The sequence below is a fragment of the Leucoraja erinacea genome, chromosome 1, assembly GCF_028641065.1.
Source record: "Leucoraja erinacea ecotype New England chromosome 1, Leri_hhj_1, whole genome shotgun sequence".
NCBI lineage: Eukaryota > Metazoa > Chordata > Chondrichthyes > Rajiformes > Rajidae > Leucoraja > Leucoraja erinaceus.
This window is the reverse complement of record NC_073377.1, coordinates 165,321,198-165,333,994: the sequence shown is the minus strand read 5'-3', so window position 1 is coordinate 165,333,994 and position 12,797 is coordinate 165,321,198. Positions and strand designations below refer to the sequence as shown.

General features: G+C 45.9%; 1 protein-coding gene across 1 annotated transcript in view; it reads right to left on the bottom strand.

Annotated features, from left to right (window-relative positions):
* The window catches only part of fat4 (FAT atypical cadherin 4), a 366,482-nt gene that overhangs the window by 150,263 nt on the left and 203,422 nt on the right, over positions 1-12,797 (bottom strand). Inside the window, exon 6 of the mRNA XM_055647477.1 lies at positions 6,272-7,194. Coding sequence (XP_055503452.1) covers positions 6,272-7,194 — 923 coding nt within the window. The remainder of the gene's footprint in view (positions 1-6,271; positions 7,195-12,797) is intronic.

Sequence of the window (12,797 nt, the reverse complement as noted above, 5' to 3'; positions counted from 1 at the left end):
CCGTTTCGACAGGGACAATCTAGAGACAGCCATCAAGGCTGTGCTACCTGCCGATCACCAACCCCTCACACTCACCCCCTACGACGTATACGTGGCACTGAGTAGGACTAATGCACGTAAGGCTGCTGGCCCTGACGGCATCCCTGGGCGCATCCTCAGGGCCTGTGCTGCGCAGCTGACAGACGTCTGGACTGACATCTTCAACCTGTCACTTGCACAAGCAGTTGTTCCCACATGCCTTAAAACCACCTCCATCGTGCCAGTGCCAAAACACTCCACTGCGGCAAGCCTCAACGACTTCCGCCCAGTTGCACTTACCCCCATCATCACCAAGTGCTTCGAGAGGCTGGTCCTGGCACACCTCAAAGGATGCCTACCCCCCACATTGGATCCCTATCAGTTTGCCTACCGCAAGAACAGGAGTACGGAGGATGCCATCTCAACGGCACTTCACTCCGCCCTCTCCCACCTCGACAACAGAGACACTTACGTAAGAATGCTGTTCATCGATTACAGCTCAGCATTCAACACCATTATACCATCAAAACTGATCACCAAACTCGGTAACCTGGGCATTGACCCCTCCCTCTGCAACTGGATACTGGACTTTCTAACCAACAGACCCCAGTCTGTTAGGTTAGACAAGCACACCTCTTCAACCCTCACCCTGAACACCGGCGTTCCACAGGGCTGTGTGCTGAGCCCCCTCCTCTACTCCCTCTTCACCTATGACTGCACACCTGTACATGGTACTAACACCATCATCAAGTATGCAGATGATACAACGGTGATTGGCCTCATCAGCAACAACGATGAGTCGGCCTACAGGGAGGAGGTCCAGCACTTAGCAGCATGGTGCGCTGACAACAACCTGGCCCTTAACTCCAAGAAGACCAAGGAGCTCATTGTAGACTTCAGGAAGTCTAGGGGCGGCACGCACACCCCCATCCACATCAAAGTGTCGGAGGTAGAACATGTTTCCAGCTTCAGGTTCCTGGGGGTCAACATCTCCGATGACCTCTCTTGGACCCACAATACGTCAACTCTGGTCAAGAAGGCTCATCAGCGTCTCTTCTTCCTGAGGAGACTGAAGAAGGTCCATCTGTCTCCTCAGATCCTGGTGAACTTCTACCGCTGCACCATCGAGAGCATCCTTACCAAATGTACCACAGTATGGTATGGCAACTGCTCTGTCTCCGACCGGAAAGCACTGCAGAGGGTGGTGAAAATTGCCCAACGCATCACCGGTTCCTCACTCCCCTCCATTGAGTCTGTCCAAAGCAAGCGTTGTCTGCGGAGGGCGCTCAGCATCGTCAAGGACTGCTCTCACCCCAACCATGGACTGTTTACCCTCCTACCATCCAGGAGGCGCTACAGGTCTCTCCGTTGCTGGACCAGCAGGTCGAGGAACAGCTTCTTCCCTGCGGCTGTCACTCTACTCAACAACGTACCTCGGTGACTGCCAATCACCCCCCCCCCCCCCCCCGGACACTCCTCCCACAGGAAAAACACTATGTCTGTATACATGTAAATAGATTTATTTATTGAAATCATATTCTATGTCGCTCTTCCAGGGAGATGTTTAATGCATTTCGTTGTCTCTGTACTGTACACTGACAATGACAATTAAAGTTGAATCTGAATCTGAATCTGAATCTGAATTAACTCAAAGGCCCTTCAGGATTACATTCCATTTTTCTCAGATCCATACAGGCCCTAAAGTTGCGGTGGCGTTCTGGGTGGGGAGCCCCAATTGTGACTCAACGTTGCTCAAGCAATTGCAATACAATTCGAAGTATAATGTTGTGTGATGTAGAGGGGAACTTGCAGGCGGTGACAATTCCCAATGCATTTGCTGAACTTGTCCTTCCAGGCAAATAGCGAGCACAAGGTTGCAAGTTTGAGAGGTTTTGTCAAAGAAGGCTCGGTGAGTGCTGGAAGATATTTTGCAGATGATATGCACAGCAGCAGTGGAGTGCCAATTATGAAGGTTTAACGTGACGTGTGAAACAGAGGTCAGCTTTGATGTGGATAATGACAATCTTTGTATGTGCTGCAGGTGCTGCATTTATCCAAGCAAATAAAGAGTATTCCATTATGTTCCTGATATGTCATGGATGGCAGAATGGATCCGAGTCAGAGGATTTGTGGAGACAGTGGATAAGTCTCTTGTCCCAGAAACGTTAGTCAAAAATCTGATTGCAAACTCATTATTTGTGTGGCCAATTCATTGAAGTTTCGGATCAATAGACAATAGACAATAGGTGCAGGAGTAGGCCATTCGGCCCATCGAGCCAGCACCGCCATTCAATGTGATCATAGCTGATCATCCCCAATCAGTACCCCGTTCCTGCCTTCTCCCCATATCCCCTGACTCCGCTATTTTTAAGAGCCCTATCTAGCTCTCTCTTGAAAGCATCCAGAGAACCTGCCTCCACCGCCCTTTGAGGCAGAGAATTCCACAGACTCACCACTCCCTGTGAGAAAAAGTGTTTCCTCGTCTTCATTCGAAATGGCCGACCCCTTATTCTTAAACTGTGGCCCCTTGTTCAGGACTTCCTCCACATCGGGAACATGTTTCCTGCCTCTAGTGTGTCCAAACCCTTAACAATTTTATACGTTTCAATGAGATCCCCTCTCAATAATGCTCCCTCTAGAATGTTGATGATTAGAGATATGATTATGGTAGTGGTTAGTTTTTCTGTGACATAATCATAACTTAGCAATTTTATGGTATAAACAATTATTCGCCACTGATTAGCCCAAGCTTTGTTGCTGTTGATACTTTGCTACTGTGTTTTGCTGTGGCGGGCCCGAGATTGAAAAAGTCGAAGATGGACTGGCCATCAACCCTTTGAGTGCCTTTAAAGTCACAAATCCTTCCTTGCCATGACTTTCATAGAAAGATAGAAAATAGGTGCAGGAGGAGGCCATTCGGCCCTTCGAGCTAGCACCACCATTCATTGTGACCATGGCTGATCGTCCCCTATCAATAACCAGTGCCTGCCTTCTCCCCATATCCCTTAACTCCACTAGCCCCTACTAGAGCTCTATCTAACTCTCTCTTAAATCCATCCAGTGGCTTGGTCTCCACTGCCCTCTGTGGCAGGGAATTCCATAAATTCACAACTCTCTGGGTGAAAAAGTTTTTTTTCACCTCAGTCTTAAATGACCTCCCCTTTATTTCAAGACTGTGTGGCCCCTGGTTCTGGACTCGCCCAACATTGGGAACATTTTTCCTGCATCTTGCTTGATCTTCCATTGATCTAGTGTGGACAAGGCTGCACATCCAGTATTTATTGTTGGTAGATGTATGTGTCATTTTTCAGGTTTGGTAAACTAATTGAACACCTTTGATCAATCTGGCTAAAATAACAACGTTTTAGGTGAGCAGGGAGAGTCATTTCAGGGTATTTCTTTTGGGGTTTAAGTTTTTGGTCACTAGTAGCAGGGGCCACAGAGAGCTCTTTTGAAAGTGTGGGGTCTGAGCGATCACTGATCACTGACCTTTGGGGTGCCCAGCGAGGGCGTGCAGCAACCGAGTGGGGGGAGGGTGTGGGAGTGGGGTCCCCCCCCACCTCACGGTAGGGACTTTTTGAATTTTGATGTATTGAAATAATGTTTTAGTGGATTGTAGAAGTATGATTTTAATGTTTTTTGTTTGAAGTATTTTGAAGATAAAGTAGGGCCTGCATGAGAGATAGGAGCACGTGATTATTATTTGTGTCAACCTCCAAAAACTGGGGGATAATAATACAGGCCATTCCCCCACCTCAAAATGTGCCCCCCCCCCCTGTTCCGTGGCCTATGAGTAGCTACTTGGATATATAAAAGGAATTGCTGAATTATTGAGTATATTCAAGTTTGAAATACTTGAGCACTAAGGAAATTAAAGGCTATAATATACAGACAGGAAAATTGAGTTGAAACCAAGGTTGGATTAGCCATTATCTTATTTTGGCAGAGCAGATTTGAGGAGGCAAATGGCACTACCTGCTTTTCTCAGCTTAGCTTTTCCCATACATATTTAGAAATCATTTCTTGTTTTTGTAGTTTGGAATCAATTTATTCCCTGAATGGGGTTGACGTTGAGAAAGTAAATCTTACCACCACTGTTGTCAATTTTTGATGTACTTGGCACTTTATGCTTGTTTAACATTTGCAGTAAAAACATGCGACTCTTATACCAATACCTCGCCCACCACCCTCCAAGGACCGAAATATGTCTTCCCAAGTCAGGCGTCCCCTCCAACCTGGTCTATTGTTTTTGATGCTCAGAATGTGGCCTCCATTACATTGCTGTGACCACATGTAGACTGAGTGAGTGTTTTGCACAACACCGTCACTCTGTCTGCAATAGCCAACTTGAGCTTCTGGTTGCATACCATTTCAACTCCTGTTCCCATTACCAAACCAACCACATTGTCTTTGGCCTTCACTACTGTCACACATGGAGGCCCAACGCAGACTGCAAGAACAGCGCATTTCCATCCCTTCCTGCAGCCTACAAGCTAATAGTATGAACATCCCAATTTTCAAATTCAGATAACCTGCTCCACTTATACCCTGTTCCCTCTCCCTGCAACCCACCCGGGCTCTCCCTTCCTTCCATCTGAAGTCAGTCTCAAGGAAGGTTTCGGCCCAAAACGTTGGGTCCATTCCTTCCAACGATGCTGCTTCCAGTCTTTTATTCTTTGATCAAAATTCCAGCATCTGCAGTCTCTCTTCTTTTGACAATAGACAATAGTTAAACAGGTGCAGGATTAGGCCATTTGACCCTTCGAGCCAGCACCGCCATTCAATGTGATCATGGCTGATCATCCCCAATCAGTACCCCGTTCTTGCCTTCTCCCCATATCCCCATGACGCCGCTATTTTTAAGAGCGCTATCTAGCTCGCTCTTGAAAGCATCCAGAGAACCGGCCTCCACCGCCCTCTGAGGCAGAGAATTCCACAGACTCACCACTCTCTGTGAGAAAACGTGTTTCCTCGTCTCTGTTCTAAATGGCTTACTCCTTAATCTTAAACTGTGGCCCCTGGTTCTGGACTCCCCCCAACATCGGGAACATGTTTCCCGCCTCTAGCGTGTCCAAGCCCTTAACAATCTTTTGTTCACATTTTCCATTCCTCCCCTTACCCCTTGTTGCCAAGACTCATCACCCTTCTCCACTGATTCCACCCACCCATCACGTAGATACCGAGCTGCCTGTGCTTCTTCTACCATGGTTTACATTTCCCATCCCCTTCCCTGCGTGGCTTCATCTGCCTGTTAATCCTCACCTGCCCCATCTGGTTCTACCAAGCAGCTAGCTACCAGCTCTGTCTCACTTCTACCACTCACAGCTATATATATATGTCGATGATCTGTCTTGATTCAGGGTCTTAACCCGAAATGTGACCATCCCCGTGCCTTCCCTGATGCTGCTTGAGCCACTAAGTTTTGCTGGCAGTTTCTATGTTACGGCTCATAAACAGTTACGACCTACTGTATTTTTTGCTTTCATCATATAAATACCAAAATGACTCGACCAGTGCCTCCACAACACCAACTTCAGGTTTCATCTGTTGGCCTTTATAACAAGAAGAATCGAATATAGGAGCAAAGAGGTCCTTCTGCAGTTGTACAGAGCCCTAGTGAGACCACACCTGGAGTATTGTGCGCAGTTTTGGTCCCCTAATTTGAGGAAGGACATTCTTGCTATTGAGGGAGTGCAGCGTAGGTTTACCAGGTTAATTCCCGGGATGGCGGGACTGTCATATGCTGAGAGAATGAAGCAGCTGGGCTTGTACACTCTGGAGTTTAGAAGGATGATAGGGTATCTCATTGAAACATATAAGATTGTTAAGGGCTTGGACACGGTAGAGGCGGGAAACATGTTCTCGATGTTGGGGGAGTCCAGAACCAGGGGCCACAGTTTAAGAATAAGGAGTAAGCCATTTTGAACGGAGATGAGGAAACACGTTTTCTCACAGAGAGTGGTGAGTCTGTGGAATTCTCTGCCTCAGAGGGCGGTGGAGGCCGGTTCTCTGGATGCTTTCAAGAGCGAGCTAGACGGGGCTCTTAAAAATAGTGGAGTCAGGGGATATGGGGAGAAGGCAGGAACGGGGTAGTGATTGGGGATGATCAGCCATGATCACATTGAATGGCGGTGCTGGCTCGAAGGGCCGAATGGCCTACTCCTGCACCTATTGTCTATTGTCATCACAACATTAATTTTACAAGTAGATTGAAGAATTACTGGCGATTTAGTAGAAGATTTATGGTACCAACCTGCAAGATGGACAATGGCAGACTGCGTGCATTTTCCTGCACGTGCATTGTGTAGGGCGACAGTTCAAAGACGGGTATAAAGTCGTTCATGTCGGTGAGGTTGATGTTCACCACAGCGGTGGCAGTTTGTGGGCTGCTGCCGCGATCAGTTGCCTGGACAGTCAGAGAATACGAGGGGTGCGTTTCGCGGTCGAGCTGCTTGGCCACTGACAATACGCCGGTGACTGAATCGAGCCGAAAATCACTGTTCACATTCCCACCGGCCACGTGGTATCGCACCTGACCATTGGTGCCTTGGTCCAAGTCAGTGGCGGCCACCTGGAGCAGGTCAATGCCGCTAAGTGTGTTTTCGCTAATTTCAACTTGATAGAGGCGCTGCTGGAAGACGGGAGGGTTATCATTCACATCGAGCACAATAACAGTGATGTCCATTGATGAGGAGAGTGGGGGCTCACCCTTGTCCGTAGCAATCACCGTCAAGGTGTAATTGGAGATTTCTTCCCTGTCAAGGCCGCCAGTTAGTCTAACTGTGCCATCGATCGTTCCGATGCTGAACTTGTTTGCCGAGTGGCTCAGCAAGGTGTACTCCACATAACTGTTTGGGCCACTGTCAGGATCGGTGGCTTGTGCTTTGTAGACAATCGTGTTGACCGGAGAGTTTTCCTGCATGTACGCCATTTTGGAGGAAATAAATCGTGGTGGCTTGTCGTTGACATCCAGGAGAATGACCGAGATTTGTGCGGTGCTCGTAAGCCTACTTGCGGGCAGCAGAGATGAATCGTGGGCCATGATCAGCAGGTTATAGAACGACTGGCTCTCCCGATCTAACTCTAGCCTGACACTCAGGACCCCGTTACTGTCAATATTAAAATACTGCAACGAATCTCCAGCTGCGATGATGTATTCCAACTGAGAGTTCAACCCTGGAAAGCAGGAGGGAAAGAACAAAATTAGCACATCAAATGCTTAAAGATGGCTGGGTAAAGTGTCATGCAAATGGAATCAGTGGCATTTAATCAGTAAAATAAAGAACACTGGCAAACTCCATGTTAGGGGATATTTTGCACTGTTTCAGTTGCTATCATAGAAACATAGAAAATAGGTGCAGGAGGAGGCCATTCAGCCCTTCGAGCCAGCACCGCCATTCATTGTGATCACGGCTGATCATCCCCTATCAATAACCCGTGCCTGCCTTCTCCCCATATCCCTTGACTCCACTAGCCCCTAGAGCTCTATCTAACTCTCTCTTAAATCCATCATGACTTGGCCTCCACTGCCCTCTGTGGCAGGGAATTCCATAAATTCACAACTCTCGGGGTGAAAACGTTTTTATTCTCACCCCAGTCTTAAATGACCTCCCCTTTAACCCATCAGTTAATGCATTCAATTATTAGGTAGAATTGAAAGGAAAAAAATGGCTTGTGTCCAAAAATTTGAAAAAAAAAAAAAATTCTCCATTGATTACGGTGTAATTAATGCTTTATAGGTGATTCAGGCAACAAATGCATCACAGCATTTGCTCTGATTTCCAGGTGAGGTCCTGAAATTAGGCAATTGGACGTGGCTTCCTGTTGTGGAGCATCCTCATATTCTTGGTGTTTACCCATTGCAGTTTGTGTATACAATAATATTACCCACATGCGCAGGACATATGATTTACTCAGTGGTAGAAATTGGAACAAAATGCCCACAACATACAGCCTGCATTATTAACACACAGGCCAACAAAGGGTACATCGCATTTTAAGATTGTCAAACGGGTGTGATTTAAAATGTTCAATTTCCATATCCCACGATTCCTGAATACATAGGAGGCCATTCAGCCCATCCAGTCCATGCTGGCTTTCAGAGTAATCCCATCAATCCTAATTCCCATTCATTTTCCCTAGGCTCTCACAGTCCCCCCTGATTCCCCTCACACCCCCTGTCACCAGGAGCAAATTATAGGAGCTAATTAACCAAATGACAAGCATGAGAGATCATAAACCCACGTAGTCACAAGGAAACATGCAAACTCCGCATACTCAGCATTGGAGGTCAGGATTGAACTGGGTCACTGGAGCTGTTAGGCAGCAGCCTCACTGTGTATGGTCAAAACTACTCTGAGACCATTACCTGAGGCAACTTGATTCAACACATCTTTACGGATCTTTCCCTCATGCTAATGAAACTCACATGGAAACAAAAAAATGCTAGAAACCTCAGATGTGAAAACATCTGTAGAGAGAGAGAGAGAAAAAGGATCAATGTTTTTGGGTGGCAATATTTCATTCTTGTCACGGTTTTATTTAATGACAAATGTTGCCTGACTTGTTCAGTATTTCCACGATTTTCCTATCAGACTTCTGAATTGCCCATTCTTTAGCTGGGATACTATTCGATTCACCTCTACCAATGGGGTATAGGTGAATCAAATAGTCCCCTAGGTTAGGAACTTTGTCTGTGGAACTGATGCACTCCAATGTGTTACAATGCTGAGAATTATATTCTGCACGCTATATCTTTCCCTTTGCTCTATCTATTGTACTTGAGTTTGAACTGATTGTATCCACGAATGGTATATGTGATCTTTCGGATAGCATGCAAAACAAATATTTTCACTGTATTTCGGTACATGACCATAAACAACATGAACCTAAGTACATCGAGTATGTGTCGGTTTTTTTGCTTTCTGATCTCTAAATCTCCCATTCTTGGCTCTGCCGCATCCGTGACTGTTTCCAGTGTCCTTGGTGGCCTGCAAGCACTGACCTACATGAACTCAACCTTCATCTGAAATCTAACACTTGTGTCCCATCTATAACAAAGCTCTTTTCACTGACTATAGTGTCTCTATCTGTCTTCCTGACTTCTGGTAACTCAATTTTAAAATAATTCTGCTATTTTCCAATACTCTTGGCTCTTCATGCATCCCTGTACGTAATCATTTCCTTTGGAACACTAGATTTTTCATTTCAGTCATTCAATGTTGATCTTTTGCAAGCTTCCACTCTAAACCTCACTACCTACACACCGGGGGCAATTAACAACAGCAAAGTAACCAACAAGCCATCGTCACGAGTGCGCCTCAAGTCACGGCGCCCCTTTGCCACGCAAGCCCAAGAGCTGCAGTGCACAACACTGGCTGGCGCTGCCAAGGCCGCCTGGGTCAAGACGAGATGGAGAGACCAGTGGAAGTCAGTGGAACCATCTAGGCTACACCAGTACATCAATGACCCCATGGACGTCCCTGGCCAGGACCTGCCCCAAAAGCAGTGTACAACCCTCAACCGCTTGAGGACGGGCATCGGACGCTATGGAGTAGCGATGAAGAGGTGGGGCCTCGTGGACAATGAGCGCCTCCTGCGAGTGTGGGGACCCAACACAGACCGTGGAGCACATCGTCACCAGTTGCCCCAAACACCGCTTGGCCACCGAATGGTGAACGAGGTCTGATTGATCTGGATGGTGACTGGTTCACATCAACGGAGCAGCAGCTCTAAAAGACACACGACAGCAGCAGCAGCAGCAACCAACAAACACATAGGTCTAGGGAATGTGGGAGAAAACCGGAGCACCCGGATGAAACGCAATTAATCACAAGGAGGGCGTGCAAACTCCGGACGGGCGACACCCGAGGTCAGGATCAAACCCAGAGCTCTGGTGCTGTGAGGCAGCAGCTCTACCAACTGCACCAATGTGCCACCCTGCCAACTCAGTGGGACTTCCCACGTTTCTGTTGTTGTTCCACATTCCAGTAAATGACAACTAAAACGAACTACTGACATTGGGAGGTTGTGTTCTCGAAAACTTTAAAACACAACACAAAGATCGGGCAAGACAATCAAGACTTTATTTCCGAGCGCCAAATACAGTGATCACTGGGAACAATGTTGGTGATTGCTCAACGAACAAAGTTTAATCTACCAATATACTGACTTTTCCTTTGATGTTTTGGTTATTTCAGAAGGCACTAGAACTTTTCCTTCTTCCAAATGGTCTTGTAACAAATATTCATCATGCACTACTGAAAGACACAGCAGTGTAAACACAGCCTAATTCCACACCATTACAGACAAGCAAATGTCCTGTTATCCCTTTCCACTTTATATTATTACATAGAAACATAGAAAATAGGTGCAGGAGTAGGCCATTCGGCCCTTCGAGCCTGCACCGCCATTCAATATGATCATGGCTGATCATCCAACTCGGTATCCTGTACCTGCCTTCTCTCCATACCCCCTGATCCCTTTAGCCACAAGGGCCACATCTAACACCCTCTTAAATATAGCCAATGAACTGGCCTCAACTACCTTCTGTGGCAGAGAATTCCAGACACTGTTGTGTCTTTCAGAGATGCATGATCTCTCTGTATGAAAAATGTTTTTCTCATCTCAGTCCTAAAGGATTTCCCCTTTAACCTTAAACTGTGACCCCTTGTTCTGGACTTCCCGAACATCGGGAACAATCTTCCTGCATCTAGCCCGTCCAACCCCTTAAGAATTTTGTAAGTTTCTATAAGATCCCCCCTCAACCGTCTAAATTCTAGCGAGTACAAGCCGAATCTATCCAGTCTTTCTTCATATGAAAGTCCTGACATCCCAGGAATCAGTCTGGTGAACCTTCTCTGTACTCCCTCTATGGTAAGAATGTCCTTCCTCAGATTGTTCTACGATTGCCATTTGTCCTTTGGCAACAGTGAACAGAATCTGACGAAAGTAGAATGCAGTGAGTGTCATTTACACATGCTCAGTTTCAACCTTCCTTATAGCACAGAATGAATATAACACATGAGAAGCACTTTCAGCATTTTTAAGCGCTCCACCAATCCCTATCCCATTCTTGAAGCTTTAGAATTGATCTTTAACAGATGATAGGGGCTGGAAGAGACTGACAAGGGTGAGATCATGGAGCTGCAAATGAATGAGAATTTCAAAATCAGAGCCCATATAAGTTAACAAGAACAAGGCTGTATGAAAAGATTCAAAATGGTGCATGTTAGACAATAGACAATAGGTGCAGGAGTAGGCCATTCGGCCCTTCGAGCCAGCACCGCCATTCAATGCGATCATGGTTGATCATCGCCAATCAGTATCTCGTTCCTGCCTTCTCCCCACATCCCCTGACTCTGCTATTTTTAAGGTTGTTTAAGGTTGTTTTTATGATTGTCAGTGCAAAGGCTGCAGAGCAGCAAAGCTTTTTTCCCCGCACAATTAAAGCATGGAATAATCTCCACCAAACTATAGTTACCCAACCAGATGCAACTAAATTTAAAGTAGCTCTTTCTTCCCAATAACCCTTTCTGGCTTAAGCCCTTCTGGCTTAAGCCCTCCCTTCACCACCTCCAGTTTAAATTCCATTTGGAATATTTTGGAGGAACAGGAAACCAAGAAACCAAGAAAAGCCAATGATGGAATCAGGCAATGTGTGGAGATGGAAATGGTCTTAAAGATGACGTGACTATGAGGTATGATTCTCAAGCTGGAATTGCGAACTGAATAATTGTATTTCACACTGTTGGAAGGGAGAAAGATAGAGTAGGGAGAACATTTAACCTTGTTTATTACTGGAAGGTGGATAACTGGTCTGATGATATACAAATAAGTACTGGAGGAATTAAGAGGTGATGTTGAGGGAAAGGAACAGCATGGGGAAAATGACACTTTGTTTTTGTGTGGTGTTGCTAAATAGCAGTACTTGAATGAGAAACAGGTGGTGGTCTATGGATAGATCATTGGCTGTAGCAAGGAAAATAAACGGTTGCCATGATTTCAGGATCCGACTGAATAGAAATGAATGGTCTCAGATGAGTGATGTATCATTCAACTGGATAACTGCTGCTGAGGAATACTTCAGGGTTAAAGGAATTTGTGCAATTTTATATGCAAAGCTGGAATATTTTTTGCTTAAAAGGAATTATTCTGCTAAATCAAGTGATTAGTTGAACTAAAATTGAGCTATATTTAAGAGGGAGTTAGATGTGGCCCTTGTGGCTAAGGGGATCAGGGGGTATGGAGAGAAGGCAGGTACAGGATACTGAGTTGGATGATCAGCCATGATCATATTGAATGGCGGTGCAGGCTCGAAGGGCCGAATGGCCTACTCCTGCACCTAATTTCTATGTTTCTATGTTTCTATGTTTCTATGTAAAATGATAGAGAACCTGCTGAGAATTTAATTTTAGTGCTGTGTAAAATATTCATTTCTTGAGTCCAAAACAACATTTATTTGCCAGCAATTAATTCATTCATTGCACTAAGGCACGGTAAATTCAAATCCAAAATGAACTGCTTCGTTTAGTTTACTTTAGAGATACAGTGCGGAAACAGACCCTTCGACCCACCGAGTCCGTACCGACCAGCGATCCCCGCACATTAACACTATCCTACACACACCGGGGACAAGTTTACATTTATTGTCATACCAATTAACCCTGAAGGTGGTATGCTGACAAAGAGTCCAGACACTGTTGGACTACATGACCACCAATATGAACAACATAACATTCCTAATCAGGAACCTGATAAAACAGAGCAGGCCAGGAATG